The sequence below is a fragment of the Bombina bombina genome, chromosome 11, assembly GCF_027579735.1.
Source record: "Bombina bombina isolate aBomBom1 chromosome 11, aBomBom1.pri, whole genome shotgun sequence".
NCBI classification, from domain to species: Eukaryota; Metazoa; Chordata; class Amphibia; order Anura; family Bombinatoridae; genus Bombina; species Bombina bombina.
Window position 1 is genome coordinate 38,645,896 of NC_069509.1, and position 20,877 is coordinate 38,666,772.

At 40.7% G+C, this 20,877-nt stretch overlaps 1 protein-coding gene across 1 annotated transcript in view; it reads right to left on the reverse strand.

The window, feature by feature from the left end:
• LOC128642450 (large neutral amino acids transporter small subunit 4-like) overlaps positions 1-20,877 on the reverse strand; it is a 152,498-nt gene that overhangs the window by 82,211 nt on the left and 49,410 nt on the right. Inside the window, exons 3-6 of the mRNA XM_053695220.1 lie at positions 20,593-20,631; positions 19,749-19,944; positions 10,940-10,995; positions 9,749-9,825 (exon numbers count right to left, since the gene is read on the reverse strand). Of these exons, the coding sequence (XP_053551195.1) occupies positions 9,749-9,825; positions 10,940-10,995; positions 19,749-19,944; positions 20,593-20,631 (368 nt within the window). The remainder of the gene's footprint in view (positions 1-9,748; positions 9,826-10,939; positions 10,996-19,748; positions 19,945-20,592; positions 20,632-20,877) is intronic.

The following is a 20,877-nucleotide window of genomic DNA, read 5'->3' on the forward strand; positions in this document are numbered from 1 at the left end:
CCGTAGCACTGGGTACAATGATAGGGGTATACAATGACAAGGATTTGTGATAAAATACAAAACGAAACTAAACAAATCTAGTACAGGAGGCAGAGGGCCCTGTTCCGGAGAGATCACAGTCTACAAGTTTAGGGTGCAGTGACATAAGGTTGGAAGTAGCTTGTCACATCGGTTGTAGTTGCAGCTGTGAGTCAGGCAGTTCATGTATTAGTTTGGTTCGGATGCGGGATGGAGGAGAGATGGTAAGCCTCTCTGAATAGATGGGTTTTCAAGGAGCATCTGAAGCCATACAAGGTTGGAGACAGTCTTATGGAGTGGGGTAGAGATATCCAGAGGACAGGAGCAGCACGTGAGAAGTCTTGGAGACAGGAATGGGACGTAGAGATAACCGGAGTGGAGAGACGTAGGTCAGAGGTTGATTGAAGAGGACAGGATGGGGAATATTTCACGATGAGAGAGGAAATATAGTTGGGAGTTAGACTGTTTAGTGCTTTGTAAGTTAAGGTTAATACTTTAAATTGTATTCTGGAGTCTATGGGGAGCCAGTGTAGAGACTGGCAGAGCGGAGCAGCTGATGTAGATCGGCGACTTAGGTGGATGAATCTAGCAGAAGCATTCATAATAGATTGGAGGGAGGAGAGGCGGTGTTTTGGAGGCCATTTAGGAGTAGGTTGCAATAATCAATGCGTGACAAAATGAGGGATTGAATAAGTATTTTTGTCGTTATTTGATTAAGGAAGGGACGAATTCCGGAAATGTTGCGTAGGTATCAACGGCAGGATTTGGTAAGCGCTTGTATATGTGAGTTGAATGTGAGCTCTGAGTCTAGTGTGACCCCAAGACAGCGGACCTGAGGTGAGGTGTTGAGAATGGAGTCTCCAACTGTCAGAGAAATGTCAGGTGTTGGATGTCTCGAAGAGGGGGGGATAAGAAGCAGCTTAGTTTTGGACAGTGTAGTAGGGTAACAGTAAGTAACAATACTGTGTACAGGGTAACAGCGAGTAACAATACTGTGTACAGAGTAACAGGGTAACAGGAAGTAAAAATAGTGTGTACATTGTAGCAAGGTAACTACGAGTAACAATACTGTGTACAGTGTAGCGAGGTAACTGCGAGTAAAAAATACTGTGTATAGTGTAACAAGGTAACAGAAAGTAACAATACTGTGTTCAGTGTAGCAGGGTAACAGCAAGTAACAATACTATGTACAGTGTAGCAAGGTAACAGCAAGTAACAATACCATGTACAGTGTAGCAAGGTAACAGTGAGTAACAATACTGTGTACAGTGTAGCAGAGTAACAGTAAATAACAATAATGTTGGCGGTGTAAAAGTGTAACAGTGAGTAACAATACTGTGTGCAGTGTAGCAGGGTAACCGTGAGTAACAATACTGTATGCGGTGTATCAAGGTAACAGTGAGTAACAAGGTAACAGCAAGTTACAATGATGTGTGCAGTGTAGCAAAGTAACAGTGAGTAACAATATTGTATGCAGTGTAGCAGAGTAACAGTGAGTAACAATAGTATGTACAAGGTGGCAGGGTAACATTGAGTAACAATACTGTGTACAGAGTAACAGGATTACAGCGAGTAACAATACCATGTAGCAGGGTAACATTGAGTAACAATACTGTTTACAGTGTAGTAAGGTAACAGCGAGTAACAATACTGTTTACAGTGTAGCAAGGTAACTGCGAGTAAAAATAATGTGTACAGTATAGCAAGGTAACAGAAAGTAACAATACAGTGTTCAGTGTAGCAGGGTAACAGCAAGTAACATTACTGTGTACAGTGTAGCAAGGTAACAGCGAGTAACAATACTGTGTATAGTGTAGCAGGGTAACAGCGAGTAAATATAATATATATAGTGTAGCAGGGTAACAGCGAGTAAATATAATATGTATAGTGTAGCAGGGTAACAGCGAGTAAATATATATAGTGTAGCAGGGTAACAGCGAGTAAATATAATATGTATAGTGTAGCAGGGTAACAGCGAGTAAATATAATATGTATAGTGTAGCAGGGTAACAGCGAGTAACAATATTTATATACCGTAACAAGGTAACAGCAAGTAACAATACTACAGTATCGCAGAGTAACAGAAAGTAACAATACTGTGCACAATGTAGCAGGGTAACAGAAAGTAACAATACTGTGTACAGTGTAGCAAGGTAACAGCAAGTAACAATACTGTGTACAGTGTAGCAAGGTAACAGCAAGTAACAATACTGTGTACAGTGTAGAAAGGTAACAGCAAGTAACAATACTATGTACAGTGCAGCAAGGTAACAGCGAGTAACAATACCATGTACAGTGTAGCAAGGTAACAGCAAGTAACAATACTGTGTACAGTGTAGAAAGGTAACCGCAAGTAACAATAGTGTGTACAGTGTAGCAAGGTAACAGTGAGTAACAATACTGTGTACAATGTAGCAAGGTAATAGTGAGTAACAATAATGTGTACAGTGTAGGAGAGTAACAGTGAATAACAGTAATGTGTGCGGTGTAGAAGTGTAACAGTGAGTAACGTATGCATTGCAGCAAGGTAGCAGTGAATAACAATACAGTGTGCAGTGTAACAGGGTAACAGTGAGTAACAATACTGTATGTGATGTAACAAGGTAACAGTGAGTAACAATACTGTGTACAGAGTAACAAGGTAACAGAGAGTAACAATGTTGTGTGCAGTGTATCAAAGTAACATGTGAGTAAAAATACTGTGTATGGTGCAGCAGGGTTACAGCGAGTAACAATACTGTGTGCGGTGTAGCAAGGTAACAGCGAGTAACAATACTGTGTGTGGTGTAGCAAGGTAACAATGAGTAACAATACTGTGTGTGGTGTAGCAAGGTAACAGCGAGTAACAATACTGTGTGCGGTGTAGCAAGGTAACAGCAAGTAACAATACTGTGTGCGGTGTAGCAAGGTAACAGCGAGTAACAATACTGTGTGTGGTGTAGCAAGGTCACAGCGAGTAACAATACTGTGTGTGGTGTAGCAAGGTAACAGCGAGTAACAATACTGTGTGTGGTGTAGCAAGGTAACAATGAGTAACAATACTGTGTGTGGTGTAGCAAGGTAACAGCGAGTAACAATACTGTGTGTGGTGTATCAAGGTTACAGTGAGTAATAATACTATGTACAGTGTATTATTATTATCATTTATTTGCATAGCGCCGCCAAATTCCGTAGCACTGGGTACAATGATAGGGGTATACAATGACAAGGATTTGTGATAAAATACAAAACGAAACTAAACAAATCTAGTACAGGAGGCAGAGGGCCCTGTTCCGGAGAGATCACAGTCTACAAGTTTAGGGTGCAGTGACATAAGGTTGGAAGTAGCTTGTCACATCGGTTGTAGTTGCAGCTGTGAGTCAGGCAGTTCATGTATTAGTTTGGTTCGGATGCGGGATGGAGGAGAGATGGTAAGCCTCTCTGAATAGATGGGTTTTCAAGGAGCATCTGAAGCCATACAAGGTTGGAGACAGTCTTATGGAGTGGGGTAGAGATATCCAGAGGACAGGAGCAGCACGTGAGAAGTCTTGGAGACAGGAATGGGACGTAGAGATAACCGGAGTGGAGAGACGTAGGTCAGAGGTTGATTGAAGAGGACAGGATGGGGAATATTTCACGATGAGAGAGGAAATATAGTTGGGAGTTAGACTGTTTAGTGCTTTGTAAGTTAAGGTTAATACTTTAAATTGTATTCTGGAGTCTATGGGGAGCCAGTGTAGAGACTGGCAGAGCGGAGCAGCTGATGTAGATCGGCGACTTAGGTGGATGAATCTAGCAGAAGCATTCATAATAGATTGGAGGGAGGAGAGGCGGTGTTTTGGAGGCCATTTAGGAGTAGGTTGCAATAATCAATGCGTGACAAAATGAGGGATTGAATAAGTATTTTTGTCGTTATTTGATTAAGGAAGGGACGAATTCCGGAAATGTTGCGTAGGTATCAACGGCAGGATTTGGTAAGCGCTTGTATATGTGAGTTGAATGTGAGCTCTGAGTCTAGTGTGACCCCAAGACAGCGGACCTGAGGTGAGGTGTTGAGAATGGAGTCTCCAACTGTCAGAGAAATGTCAGGTGTTGGATGTCTCGAAGAGGGGGGGATAAGAAGCAGCTTAGTTTTGGACAGTGTAGTAGGGTAACAGTAAGTAACAATACTGTGTACAGGGTAACAGCGAGTAACAATACTGTGTACAGAGTAACAGGGTAACAGGAAGTAAAAATAGTGTGTACATTGTAGCAAGGTAACTACGAGTAACAATACTGTGTACAGTGTAGCGAGGTAACTGCGAGTAAAAAATACTGTGTATAGTGTAACAAGGTAACAGAAAGTAACAATACTGTGTTCAGTGTAGCAGGGTAACAGCAAGTAACAATACTATGTACAGTGTAGCAAGGTAACAGCAAGTAACAATACCATGTACAGTGTAGCAAGGTAACAGCAAGTAACAATACTGTGTACAGTGTAGAAAGGTAACGGCAAGTAACAATACTGTGTACAGTGTAGCAAGGTAATATCGAGTAACAATACTGTGTACAGTGTAGCAGAGTAACAATACTGTGTACAGTGTAGCAAAGTGACAACAAGTAACAATACTGTGTACAGTGTAGCAGAGTAACAGTAAATAACAATAATGTGGGCGGTGTAAAAGTGAGTAACAATAATGTGTGCAGTGTAGCAGGGTAACCATGAGTAACAATACTGTATGCGGTGTATCAAGGTAACAGTGAGTAACAAGGTAACAGCAAGTTACAATGATGTGTGCAGTGTAGCAAAGTAACAGTGAGTAACAATATTGTATGCAGTGTAGCAGAGTAACAGTGAGTAACAATAGTATGTACAAGGTGGCAGGGTAACATTGAGTAACAATACTGTGTACAGAGTAACAGGATTACAGCGAGTAACAATACCATGTAGCAGGGTAACATCGAGTAACAATACTGTTTACAGTGTAGTAAGGTAACAGCGAGTAACAATACTGTGTACAGTGTAGCAAGGTAACTGCGAGTAAAAATAATGTGTATAGTGTAGCAAGGTAACAGAAAGTAACAATACTGTGTACAGTGTAGCAAGGTAACAGCAAGTAACAATACTATGTACAGTGTAGCAAGGTAACAGCAAGTAACAATACCATATACAGTATAGCAAGGTAACAGCAAGTAACAATACCATGTACAGTGTAGCAAGCTAACAGCAAGTTACAATACTGTGTACAGTGTAGAAAGGTAGCAGATGCATTCTTAATAGATTGGAGGGAGGAGAGACGGTGTTTGGAAGGCCATTTAGGAGTAGGTTGAAATAATCAATTCCTTTTTTGATTAAGGAAGGAACGAATTCAGGAAATGTTGCATAGGTATCAACGGCAGGATTTGGTAAGCACTTGTATATGTGAGTTGAATGTGAGCTCTGAGTCTAGTGTGACCCCAAGACAGCGGACCTGAGGTGAGGTGTTGAGAATGGAGTCTCCAACTGTCAGAGAAATGTCAGGTGTTGGATGTCTCGAAGAGGGGGGAATAAGAAGCAGTTCAGTTTTGGACAGTGTAGTAGGGTAACAGCAAGTAACAATACTGTGTACAGGGTAACAGGGTAACAGTGAGTAACAATAGTGTGTACATTGTAGCAAGGTAACAGAGAGTAACAATACTGTGTACAGGGTAACAGGGTAACAGTGAGTAACAATAGTGTGTACATTGTAGCAAGGTAACAGAGAGTAACAATACTGTGTACAGAGTAACAGGGTAACAGGAAGTAACAATAGTGTGTACATTGTAGCAAGGTAACTGCGAGTAAAAATACTGTGTATAGTGTAGCAAGGTAACAGAAAGTAGCAATACTGTGTTCAGTGTAGCAGGGTAACAGCAAGTAACAATACCATGTACAGTGTCGCAAGGTAACAGCAAGTAACAATACTGTGTACAGTGTAGAAAGGTAACGGCAAGTAACAATACTGTGTACAGTGTAGCAAGGTAATATCGAGTAACAATACTGTGTACAGTGTTGCAGAGTAACAATACTGTGTACAGTGTAGCAAAGTGACAACAAGTAACAATACTGTGTACAGTGTAGAAGATTAACAGCGAGTAACAATACTGTGTACAGCGTAGCAGAGTAACAGTGAATAACAATAATGTGGCCGGTGTAAAATTGTAACAGTAAGTAACAATACTGTGTGCAGTGTAGCAGGGTAACCGTGAGTAACAAGCTAACAGCGAGTAACAATGATGTATGCAGTTTAGCAAAGTAACAGTGAGTAACAATATTGTATTAAGTGTAGCAGAGTAACAGTAAGTAACAATAGTATGTACAAGGTGGCAGGGTAACATTGAGTAACAATACTGTGTACAGGTTAACAGGATTACAGCGAGTAACAATACCATGTAGCATGGTAACATCGAGTAACAATACTGTTTACAGTGTAGTAAGGTAACAGCGAGTAACAATACTGAGTTCAATGTAGTAGGGAAACAGTAGTAACAATACTGTGTACAGTGTAGCAGGAAAACAGTGAGTAATAATGCTGTGTACAGTGTAGTAGGGTAACAGCAGGTAACAATACTGTGTGCGGTGTAGCAAGTTAACAGCGAGAAACAATACTGTGTGTGGTGTAGCAAGGTAACAGTGAGTAATAATACGGTGTACAGTGTAGTAGGGTAACAGCAAGTAACAATACTGCGTACAGAGTAACAGGGTAACAGCGAGTAACAATAGTGTTAACAGTGTAGCAAGGTAACTGTGAGTAAAAATACTGTATACAGTGTAGCAAGGTAATAGCGAGTAACAATACTGTATACAGTGTAGCAGGATAACAGTGAGTAACAATACTGTGTACAGTATAGCAGCCTAACAGCAAGTAACAATACTGTGTACAGTGTAGCAAGGTAACAGTGAGTAACATTACTGTGTACAGTGTAGCAGGGTAACAGCGAGTAACAATACTGTGTACAGTGTAGCAGGATAACAGCGAGTAACAATACTGTGTACAGAGTAACCGGATAACAGGGAGTAGCAATACTGTGTACAGTGTAGCATTGTAACAATACTGTGTACAGAGTAACAAGGTAACATTTAGTAACAATACTGCGTACAGAGTAACAGGGTAACAGCGAGTAACAATAGTGTTAACAGTGTAGCAAGGTAACTGTGAGTAAAAATACTGTATACAGTGTAGCAAGGTAATAGCGAGTAACAATACTGTATACAGTGTAGCAGGATAACAGTGAGTAACAATACTGTGTACAGTATAGCAGCCTAACAGCAAGTAACAATACTGTGTACAGTGTAGCAAGGTAACAGTGAGTAACATTACTGTGTACAGTGTAGCAGGGTAACAGCGAGTAACAATACTGTGTACAGTGTAGCAGGATAACAGCGAGTAACAATACTGTGTACAGAGTAACCGGATAACAGGGAGTAGCAATACTGTGTACAGTGTAGCATTGTAACAATACTGTGTACAGAGTAACAAGGTAACATTTAGTAACAATACTGTGTACAATGTAGCAAAGTTACAGTGAGTAACAATACTGTGTACAGTGTAGCAGGGTAACAGCGAGTAACAATACTGTGTACAGTGTAGCAGGATAACAGGGAGTAACAATACTGTGTACAGAGTAACCGGATAACAGGGAGTAGCAATACTGTGTACATTGTAGCAGGGGAAAAGAGAGTAACAATACTGTGTACCGTGTAGCAAGGTAACAGTGAGTAACAATACTGTGTACAGTTTAGCATTGTAACAATACTGTGTACAGAGTAACAAGGTAACATTTAGTAACAATACTGTGTACAATGTAGCAAGGTTACAGTGAGTAACAATACTGTGTACAGTGTAGCAGAGTAACAGTGAATAACAATAATGTGTGCGGTGTAGAAGTGTAGCAGTGAGTAACAATACTGTATGTGTTGTAACAAGGTAACAGTGAGTAACAATACTGTATGCGATGTAGCAAGGTAACCATGAGTAATAATGCTGTGTGCAGTGTAGCAAAGTAACAGTGAGTAACAATACTGTATGCAGTGTAGATGAGTAACAGTGAGTAACAATACTGTATACAAGGTGGCAGGGTAACAGCGCGTAACAATACTTTGTACAGAGTAACTGGATTAGAGCAAGTAACAATACTATGTAGCAGGGTAACAGCTAGTAACAATACTGTGTACAGTGTAGCAAGGTAACATCGAGTAACAATACTGTGTTCAGTGTAGTAGGGAAACAATAGTAACAATACTGTGTACAGTGAAGCAGGGAAACAGTGAGTAATAATTCTATGCACAGTGTAGTAGGGTAACAGCAGGTAACAATACTGTGTACAGTGCAGCAGGGTAACAGTGAGTAACAATACTGTGTGCGATGTAGCAAGGTAACAGCGAGTAACAATACTGTGTACAGTATAGTAGGGTAACAACAAGTAACAATACTGTGTACAGAGTAACAGTGAGTAACAATAGTGTTAATAGTGTAGAAGGGTAACTGCGAGTAACAATACTGTGTACAGTGTAGCAAGGTAACAGAAAGTAACAATACTGTGTACAGTGTAGCAAGGTAACATCAAGTAACAATACTGTGTACAGTGTAGCAAGGTAACAGCAAGTAACAATACAGTGTATAGTGTAGCAAGGTAACAGCAAATAACAATACTGTGTACAGTGTAGCAAGGTAATAGCGAGTAACAATACTGTGTACAGTTTAGCAGAGTAACAATACTGTGTACAGTGTAGCAGAGTGACAGCAAGTAACAATACTGTGTACAGTGTAGCAGGATAACAGTATTGTGTACAGTATAGCAGCCTAACAGCAAGTAACAATACTATGTACAGTGTAGCAAGGTAACAGTGAGTAACAATGCTGTGTACAGTGTAGTAGGATAACAGCGAGTAACAAAACTGTGTACAGTGTAACAGGGTAATAGCAAGTAACAATACTGTGTTCAGTGTAGAAGGGTAAAAGCGAGTAACAATACTGTGTACAGTGTAGCAGGGTATCAGCGAATAACAATACTGTCTACAGTGTAGCAGGATAACAGCGAGTAACAATACTGTGTACAGAGTAACCGGGTAACAGGGAGTCTCAGTACTGTGTACAGTGTAGCAGGTGAACAGAGAGTAAAAATACTGTGTACAGTGTAGCAAGGTAACAGTGAGTAACAATACTGTGTACAGTGTAGCATTGTAACAGCGAGTAACAATATTGTGGACAGAGTAACAGGGTAAGATTTATTAACAATACTGTGTACAATGTAGTACGGTAACAGTGAGTAACAATACTGTGTACAGTATAGCAGCCTAACAGCAAGTAACAATACTGTGTACAGTGTAGCAAGGTAACAGTGAGTAAAAATGCTGTGTACAGTGTAGTAGGATAACAGCAAGTAACAATACTGTGTACAGTGTAGAGGGTAACAATGAGTAACAATTCTATGTACTGTGTAGAGGGTAACAATGAGTAACAATTCTATGTACAGTGTAGCAGAGTAAAAAGTTGGTAACAATACAGTGCTGTGCGTGACCTCTGCACTATGAGGATGATGCAGAAGGGATATACGTTTATGTCTAATCTGTCTGTTGAGTAAACAGAGTCTGTTTGTGTTTTACACAACGGGTTATTGGTTCTGACTGAATGTTAAGTGCAAATGAATGTACCGTTCACAAGATATAAACATGGTAATAATTGTACATAATGATGTGCTTATACACAGCCCCATAACAAGAACCTTTGTAAATAAACAAAACATTTATTACCATTAGTGACGTGAACAGAACACAGCAGCCTCCAACACCCATAAATAAAAGGGAGGCTGGCAGGAACAGGGAGAGGCCTGGGGAGAGAGTGAGGAAATGGGTTACTGAGAGGCCTGGGGAGAGAGCTGGAGTAGGTGAGTCAGTGAGAGGCCTGGAGAGACAGCTGGGGTAGGTGAGTCAGTGAGAGGCCTGGGTAGATAGCTGGGGTAGGTGAGTCAGTGAGTGGCCTGGGGAGAGAGCTGGGGTAGGTGAGTCAGTGAGTGGCCTGGGGAGAGAGCTGGGGTAGGTGAGTTAGTTAGAGGCCTGGGGAGACAGCTGGGGTAGGTGAGTTAGTGAGAGGCCTGGGGAGACAGCTGGGGTAGGTGAGTCAGTGAGAGGCCTGGGGAGACAACTGGGGTAGGTGAGTCAGTGAGAGGCCTGGGGAGACAGCTGGGGTAGGTGAGTCAGTAGGAGGCCTGGGGATACAGCTGGGGTAGGTGAGTCAGTGAGAGGCCTGGGTAGATAGCTGGGGTAGGTGAGTCAGTGAGTGGCCTGGGGAGAGAGCTGGGGTAGGTGAGTCAGTGAGAGGCCTGGGGAGACAGCTGGGGTAGGTGAGTCAGTGAGAGGCCTGGGGAGACAACTGGGGTAGGTGAGTCAGTGAGAGGCCTGGGGAGACAGCTGGGGTAGGTGAGTCAGTAGGAGGCCTGGGGATACAGCTGGGGTAGGTGAGTCAGTGAGAGGCCTGGGTAGACAGCTGGGGTAGGTGAGTTAGTGAGAGGCCTGGGTAGACAGCTGGGGTAGGTGAGTCAGTGAGAGGCCTGGGAGACAGCTGGGGTAGGTGAGTCCGTGAGAGGTCTGGGGAGAGAGCTGGAGTAGGTGAGTCAGTGAGAGGCCTGGGGAGACAGCTGGGGTAGGTGAGTCAGTGAGAGGCCTGAAAAGACAGCTGGGGTAGGTGAGTCAGTGAGAGGCCTGAAAAGACAGCTGGGGTAGATGAGTCAGTGAGAGGTCTGAAAAGACAGCTGGGGTAGATGAGTCAGTGAGAGGTCTGGGGAGACAGCTGGGGTAGGTGAGTCAGTGAGAGATCTGGGGAGACTTCTGGGGTGTAAGGAGCAATGAGACGTCTCTGCAGAGAGTAAGAGAGGTTGGGGATTTAAGCGTTAGGTGTCAGAGGAAATGTGTTTATTGAGAAGTGAGGGGCGGTGTTGTACGTACCTCGAGGATTAGTGCAGGAATAAACCACCATCAGACAAGAGACAGCAACCAGGGCCCTAAAAAACGAGACAATGTTAGAGCAATACATGAGGGGAAGAGGGAAACAGGTGTCATGTGATCATTACATGGAATATCTGCACTCTGGGATATTTATTTGTTATTATGATGTTAAAACTCTTTTATTAAATGTCTTATTGTCTGAGAGCTCAAACGATTTTGGTAACTGTAAAATCTTCAGCAGTACAGAGATAGATGTATGTATACACTTACATACACACACTGTGCCACACATTCACATATACACAAACTGTAGCACACTCACATACACATACACTCACATACACACACTGTGCCACACATTCACATACACACACATACACTCACATACACACACTGTGCCACACATACACATATACACACACTGTGCCACACATACACATATACACAGACTGTACCACACTCACATGCACGCACTGTGCCACACACACATATACACACACTGTGCCACACATACCCATATACACAGACTGAAGCACACTCACATACACACACTGTGGTACACAGATACACACTCACATGCACACACTGTGCAACACATACACATATACACAAACTGTAGCACACTAACATACACACACATACACTTACATACACACACTGTGCCACACATACACAGACTGTAGCACACTCACATGCACACACTGTGGCACACACATACACACTCACATACATACACTCACTGTGCCACACATACACTTGCATAAACACACTGTGGCACACATACACACTCACATACATACACACACTGTGCCACACATACACACACATACACTCACATACACACACTGTGGCACACATACACACTCACATACATACACACACTGTGCCATACACATATACACACACTGTGCCACACATGCACACTCACATACATACACAGTCGCACACTGTGCCACACATACACACTCACATACACACACTGTGCCACACATACACTTGCATACACACACTGTGGCACACATACACACTCACATACATACACACACTCTGCCACACACATACACATATACACACACTGTGCCACACATACACACTCACATACATTCACAGTCACAAACTGTGCCACACATACACACTGACATACACACACTGTGCCACACATACACACTCACATACATACACACACTTTCTCACACACTCACATACACACACTGTGTGTATGCTAAACTCACCCTTTCTGTGCCGCAGTAGATTGCAAAAATCAGCACCTACGGCCGCCCACGGCTGCCCACGGCACAGTGCTCTTTTTCAATGGGGTGACGTTTCCACCTCTAAACCAATAGCTGTGCGTGTCATCTGACACAGCTATTGCCTTAGAGGTGGAAACGTCACCTCGTTGATAAAGAGCGTTGTGTTGTGGGCGACCGGAGGCGCTGATTTTACTGATCTACTACTATATCCCTTTTAAACCTTTTTTATACATTTATTTAAATAATACACATATAGTTTATATTAAATATGTGTATATATTTAGTTTAATGCTTTATTTTAATGTGTTTTACATATGTTTTGTTAACTTTTTTTTAGCTCTAACAGACCTCAAATTGCGCTAAATTTTCTAGCACTGTAATGGGCTGTGCTTGAGCGCAACACGTAACTTTTTACTAATATGAGTGATGTCTAGCGCATTTGCAATAACAATTGAAAGAATAAGGTGCGCTAAGGGGATATCGGCAGCACTAAACTTTCTCTGGTAATACTTCTTTACAATGGACTGGTAATAACAATGTGTGTGCTAATCCTGGCACGGTCCAGCGATATTGATTGTGCTCCACTTGTAATCTAGTGCTAGATGTTTAGAAATGATAATATTACGTATCAGATTAAATTTATTACTATCTCTTACCATTTGTCAGTATATACTTTTTGGTTATATGTTTGCATTTTCAGTCTATACCACTGATATATGTTGGGGTTGCTATTAAATGAATGCACTTGGGGACATTACACGAGGTCACAGTTCATATTTTTATATACATACTGTATGAGATGTATTATTCATGGCTCACATTTGTAGGGTTAGTTATTTATTACACATCATCATTGTTTTATTTCATGTCTAATTATATGTTGGGATGTAATATTTACACAGCCAAATTGATTTTATATTTTATCATGGTATCACTGGCGGCTCCAGTGTGAAGATCTAAAGCTAGTAGAGGGTTAAAATAAATAGAGAGAACTACAGATACAGAAGAAAACCAATTTCACAGAGAGCAATATCCCTACCCAGCAGTTTAATGTCCCTTTAATTGTTGTATATATAAGCTGCATTACAAAAGAGCTAAACAAAATATAAATAACAATGTAAAACTGCCATATTATATTTATTGTGACTGTAAATAACTGTACCCCCTGTTCTAAGCAATCTCATGGTTGGGATTGGCAATCAGCAGCACTTTAAATGAAACCTAGGGTACAGATTTGTTTTTTACACTATAGAGAGAGTAAGTCAAGCACTCATCTTACACAGAAGCAATAAGTGGTTAATCTGCCTTCAAATGGACATTAAAAGGATATGGAACCCCAAATTTGTATTTCATGATTCAGATAGAGCATGTGATTTTAAATAACTTTCTTATTTACGTCTATTATCAGTTTTTCTTCGTTCTCTTGGTATCTTTTGTTTAAAAGCTGGGGCGTAAGATCAGGAGTGTGCACGTGTCTGGAGAACTAAATGGCAGCAGTTTTGCAAAAATGTTATCGATTTGCAAGAGCACTAGATGGCAGCACTATTTCCTGTCATGTAGTACTAATGTTATACATTAGCAAGAGCACTAGAGGGCAGCACTATTTCCTGTCATGTAGTACTAATGTTATACATTAGCAAGAGCACTAGATGGCAGCACTATTTCCTGTCATGTAGTACTAATGTTATACATTAGCAAGAGCACTAGATGGCAGCACTATTTCCTGTCATGTAGTACTAATGTTATACATTAGCAAGAGCACTAAATGGCAGCACTATTTCCTGTCATGTAGTACTAATTTTATACATTAGCAAGAGCACTAGATGGCAGCACTATTTCCTGTCATGTAGTACTAATGTTATACATTAGCAAGAGCACTAGAGGGCAGCACTATTTCCTGTCATGTAGTACTAATGTTATACATTAGCAAGAGCACTAGATGGCAGCACTATTTCCTGTCATGTAGTACTAATGGTATACATTAGCAAGAGCACTAGATGGCAGCACTATTTCATGTCATGTAGTACTAATGGTATACATTAGCAAGAGCACTAGATGGCAGCACTATTTCCTGTCATGTAGTACTAATGTTATACATTAGCAAGAGCACTAGAGGGCAGCACTATTTCCTGTTATGTAGTACTAATGTTATACATTAGCAAGAGCACTAGATGGCAGCACTATTTCCTGTCATGTAGTACTAATGTTATACATTAGCAAGAGCACTAGAGGGCAGCACTATTTCCTGTCATGTAGTACTAATGTTATACATTAGCAAGAGCACTAGATGGCAGCTCTACTTCCTGTCATGTAGTACTAATGTTATACATTAGCAAGAGCACTAGATGGCAGCACTATTTACTGTCATGCAGTACTAATGTTATACATTAGCAAGAGCACTAGAGGGCAGCAATATTTCCTGTCATGCAGTACTAATGTTATACATTAGCAAGAGCACTAGATGGCAGCAATATTTCCTGTCATGCAGTACTAATGTTATACATTAGCAAGAGCACTAGAATGCAGCACTATTTCCTGTCATGTAGTACTAATGTTATACATTAGCAAGAGCACTAGATGGCAGCACTATTTCCTGTCATGTAGTACTAATGGTATACATTAGCAAGAGCACTAGATGGCAGCACTATTTCCTGTCATGTAGTACTAATGGTATACATTAGCAAGAGCACTAGAGGGCAGCACTATTTCCTGTCATGTAGTACTAATGTTATACATTAGCAAGAGCACTAGATGGCAGCACTATTTCCTGTCATGTAGTACTAATGGTATACATTAGCAAGAGCACTAGATGGCAGCACTATTTCATGTCATGTAGTACTAATGTTATACATTAGCAAGAGCACTAGATGGCAGCACTATTTCCTGTCATGTAGTACTAATGTTATACATTAGCAAGAGCACTAGAGGGCAGCACTATTTCCTGTCATGTAGTACTAATGTTATACATTAGCAAGAGCACTAGATGGCAGCACTATTTCCTGTCATGTAGTACTAATGTTATACATTAGCAAGAGCACTAGAGGGCAGCACTATTTCCTGTCATGTAGTACTAATGTTATACATTAGCAAGAGCACTAGATGGCAGCTCTACTTCCTGTCATGTAGTACTAATGGTATACATTAGCAAGAGCACTAGATGGCAGCACTATTTCCTGTCATGTAGTACTAATGGTATACATTAGCAAGAGCACTAGATGGCAGCACTATTTACTGCCATGCAGTACTAATGTTATACATTAGCAAGAGCACTAGAGGGCAGCAATATTTCCTGTCATGCAGTACTAATGTTATACATTAGCAAGAGCACTAGATGGCAGCAATATTTCCTGTCATGTAGTACTAATGTTATACATTAGCAAGAGCACTAGAATGCAGCACTATTTCCTGTCATGTAGTACTAATGTTATACATTAGCAAGAGCACTAGATGGCAGCACTATTTCCTGTCATGTAGTACTAATGGTATACATTAGCAAGAGCACTAGAGGGCAGCACTATTTCCTGTCATGTAGTACTAATGGTATACATTAGCAAGAGCACTAGATGGCAGCACTATTTCCTGTCATGTAGTACTAATGGTATACATTAGCAAGAGAACTAGAGGGCAGCACTATTTCCTGTCATGTAGTACTAATGTTATACATTAGCAAGAGCACTAGATGGCAGCACTGTTTCCTGTCATGTAGTACTAATGTTATACATTAGCAAGAGCACTAGATGGCAGCACTGTTTCCTGTCATGTAGTACTAATGTTATACATTAGCAAGAGCACTAGAGGGCAGCACTATTTCCTGTCATGTAGTACTAATGTTATACATTAGCAGGAGCACTAGATGGCAGCACTATTTCCTGTCATGTAGTACTAATGTTATACATTAGCAGGAGCACTAGATGGCAGCACTATTTCCTGTCATGTAGTACTAATGTTATACATTAGCAGGAGCACTAGATGGCAGCACTATTTCCTTTCATGTAGTAATAATGTTATACATTAGCAAGAACACTAGAGGGCAGCACTATTTCCTGTCATGTAGTACTAATGGTATACATTAGCAAGAGCACTAGAGGGCAGCACTGTTTCCTGTCATGTAGTACTAATGGTATACATTAGCAAGAGCACTAGAGGGCAGCACTGTTTCCTGTCATGTAGTACTAATGTTATACATTAGCTAGAGCACCAGAGGGCAGCACTATTTCCTGGCATGTAGTACTAATGGTATACATTAGCAAGAGCACTAGAGGGCAGCACTATTTCCTGTAATGTAATACTAATGGTATACATTAGCAAGAGCACTAGAGGGCAGCACTATTTCCTGTCATGTAGTACTAATGGTATACATTAGCAAGAGCACTAGAGGGCAGCACTATTTCCTGTCATGTAGTACTAATGGTATACATTAGCAAGAGCACTAGAGGGCAGCACTGCTTCCTGTCATGTAGTACTAATGGTATACATTAGCAAGAGCACTAGAGGGCAGCACTATTTCCTGTCATGTAGTACTAATGGTATACATTAGCAAGAGCACTAGATGGCAGCACTATTTCCTGTCATGTAGTAATAATGTTATACATTAGCAAGAGCACTAGATGGCAGCACTATTTCCTGTCATGTAGTACTAATGTTATACATTAGCAAGAGCACTAGAGGGCAGCACTATTTCCTGTTATGTAGTACTAATGGTATACATTAGCAAGAGCACTAGATGGCAGCACTATTTCCTGTCATGTAGTACTAATGTTATACATTAGCAAGAGCACTAGAGGGCAGCACTATTTCCTGTCATGTAGTACTAATGTTATACATTAGCAAGAGCACTAGATGGCAGCACTATTTCCTGTCATGTAGTACTAATGTTATACATTAGCAAGAGCACTAGATGGCAGCACTATTTCCTGTCATGTAGTACTAATGTTATACATTAGCAAGAGCACTAGAGGGCAGCACTATTTCCTGTCATGTAGTACTAATGGTATACATTAGCAAGAGCACTAGAGGGCAGCACTATTTCCTGTCATGTAGTACTAATGGTATACATTAGCAAGAGCACTAGAGGGCAGCACTATTTCCTGTCATGTAGTTCTAATGTTATACATTAGCAAGAGCACTAGATGGCAGCACTATTTCCTGTCATGTAGTACTAATGTTATACATTAGCAAGAGCACTAGAGGGCAGCACTATTTCCTGTCATGTAGTGCTCCAGACACCTACCTAGGTATCTCTTCAACAAAGAATATCATGGGAACAAAGCAAATTTGATAATAGAAGTAAATTGGAAACATTTTTAAAATTGTATATTCTGTCTGAATCACAAAATATTTTTTGGGGGGTTTCATATCCCTTTAAACTCAGAATTCAATTGCCATTAATAAATCATTTTTATGAATTAAAATGAAACAATGCCATTATAGTGATTATTTATTTTGCCTGAACCAGCTACAAACAACACATCAATGTGTCAGAGCAGGGCACAAACTGATAGCTGCTAGTAACATGGAAAGTGCAAAGCAGCCAGTTGCGCTTCCTCCTTGTGTAAAGGGATTCCCAGCCAGAGATGACAGAACACAGTCAGTGAAAGTCATTAGAGGCCCCTATCTTGGAATTTTTGTGTATAGAGCTTTGAACTGTATTTTACACATAAAGGGCAGCTAAGGTACCTAACTGGGGATTAACACAAACTTTCAAACGGCAAAACAGTTGTTAAATTCCCAAAACATTGTGAACATATCAACATATCCCAGATAGTGCCAGAACCTATGTGACCCATTCTTCAAAGCAATAATTTAACAACAATAAAATGCTGCATATAGAGAAGAAAAGAGATAAAGGGGGCTTCCTAGTGTAGATAAAACCAGACAGGTGTCTACCATGAAGCCCAGTAACGAAGCATACTCACATAGGAATCAGCACATACAGGTGTCAATCATCACATGCTGAGAACTTTCAGTGTCTCGGCTCACTGATCCCACTAGGGTTGCCACCTCGGTCATGTTTTCCTGGACACTTATAAGTTACACATGCTGCAGGGTGCGCAGAGGGGAATATGTATAGTGCATCTGTCTAGTGCTGTCCAGAAACACAATACATGTTCCTCCCTGCACACCCTGCAGCATGTGTAACTCATAAGTGTCCAGGAAAATATGGCCGAGGTGGAAACCCTAGATCCCACGTGTCAGCTCCCGAAGGGTAAAAGTCCCGATCACTTCTTTATAAATTATCTGACTCCAAAGCTTAAAGTGAATGTAAATTAGGATGGTAAAGTGCCCGGTTTTAAAAAATTCGATTAAAAACAGGGGCTCCTTAATTCATCAAAATTTACATTTCACTTGTGCGCCCCTGTTTTTAATCACATTTTTAAAAACCGGACACTTTATCATCAAAATTCACTTTAATCAACTTTGATAAAACATTAAAATCAATACAAATGCTCTAGAAGCCACTCGCATAAAACACATAGTGCTAGAGCTTTTTATTGGTTTTAATAAAGCTTTATCAAGTAATAAAACTAATACAATCCCATGGAGAATCAACCTATTTTATATTCATGTATGCAAAAATGCATACAACATTTTGTGGGATGCATGGCCCTTTAACCCTAAATGTCTTCCTCCAATGCAAAAAATAATAACGTGACCACCCCCACTGCAATATAACTTGAGATTTCTTGAATTCCCAAACCACAAAATACCTTAACTGCATCTTTCCTCACTGCAGGAATTCAATAATTGAATCTCCACAATAAACCCTAACCATAAGTTAACCCATTAGCTATTAACTATACGACCTGACACAAACCTCAGTGGTGGTTCCTTTAATTAAGTTTTGGAGGACAATCTCTTACACTCATTGAGTCAGGACAGCATGTGGATGGACTTGTAGGTGTTCCATAGGCCAGTGCAGGAGAGGGTGGAAACACAGGTGTTCTGTTGGGGGTCCAGGGGTGTGACTGGGCAGTTTGGGTGTGACTAGATGCTGAACCAAAATGCAATAAACCCCAACTCCAACTGTCTCCCACAGCCATTTTCTATGATCGATGACTGAATCCATCCCCATACTTAACCCTAAATTCAACTTCACGCCATTGCAAACCCCCAACATGACCACCACCCTACATAATCAGCCCCTCCTCTTTACTTAGAAATTAAATAAAATTCTTAACTTGCAAGTTACAAATATATACTAATTGTATATATAAACACTGCCTTTAAATTTAAGTAACATTTTTATTTCATCTCATGAAGGAATCATGTGTGTTATTTTATTGATTATGTTCTGTGTTCACAGTGGTGAATACAGCAGATTTTGATTATTTGATCTATTTATATAGGTGTGTTTGCAGGATACTGGGGGTGAGTAACATATATGTATTCTTAGCAATCTTTTTTCTCACTTTGTTATTATTATTCTATTGATTATTATGATTTTTTTTTTTGTAATATCTCACCAGATGCTGCACCTTAGAGCTTGGCCAGAGAATTGATTTGTGGTCTTTTGACACCATAGTAATTTAATATTAATAATCAGACACAAGGTTACCCACCCTCCAATCTGTCGCAGAGACCGCAGGTAGACTGACGCCACGACAAGCTGAAGAGGCAAAAAGGTTCCTCCCAGAAAGAGACAGCCCAGGGTAAATCCAATGTTCAGGGCTCGTTCTTGAGGGATGCAGATAATCAGAGGCTTTCTAGGAAGGGAACCTGGATCTGTTGGAACCATTGTTGGGTGGGAGAGTAGACCTGTGGGGTAGGTTAGGTGCAGCAAGAGAGGCGCGCAGAGATGAAAACATAGAAAGTAGAAGGGATGGATATGAAATATATTTAATGGGGGGGGGGGGAGAGAGAGAAAGAGAGAGAGAGAGAGAGAAAGAGAGAGAGAGAGAGAGAGAGAGAGAGAGAGAGAGAAAGAGAGAGAGAGAGAGAGAGAGAGAGAGAGAGAGAGAGAGAGAAAGAGAGAGAGAGAGAGAGAGAGAGAGAGAGAGAGAGAAAGAGAGAGAGAGAGAGAGAGAGAGAGAAAGAGAGAGAGAGAGAGAGAGAGAGAGAGAGAGAGAGAGAGAGAGAGAGAGAGAGAGAGAAAGAGAGAGAGAGAGAGAGAGAGAGAGAAAGAGAGAGAGAGAGAGAGAGAGAGAGAGAGAGAGAAAGAGAGAGAGAGAGAGAGAGAGAGAGAAAGAGAGAGAGAGAGAGAGAGAGAGAGAGAGAGAGAGAGAGCAAGCGAGGGAGAAGGAAACAAAGGTTAATGGGTAATTTTGTACAACAGAAGATTGAGATGCAAGTGAAATAGAATCTGCTTCCAACAGTAAAATTAAGATGAGAATGCCGTTTAAATGGGCTATTTAAGAGTGAGAGGGGGGTCAGTGCAGGTGTAAAGATAGTAACAAAAATACTCACCAGTACTATCATTACTCCAAGTTTCAGGAACCTTCTGATCTGAAAAAAAGGGATTAAAATGAAAGTAAAAAAAGAGAGAGATAATCTGTACAAAATCTATACAATATTTAGTTTTATTAATGTTCAAAATAAGAAATTACCTAGATAGACAGACAGACATAACTATAGATAAATAGACAGACAAATAGATATAGATAGCTAGATACATCGATAGATGATAGATAGAGATAGCTAGCAGACTAGATAGATGATAGATAAATAGATAGATAGATGATAGATAGATAG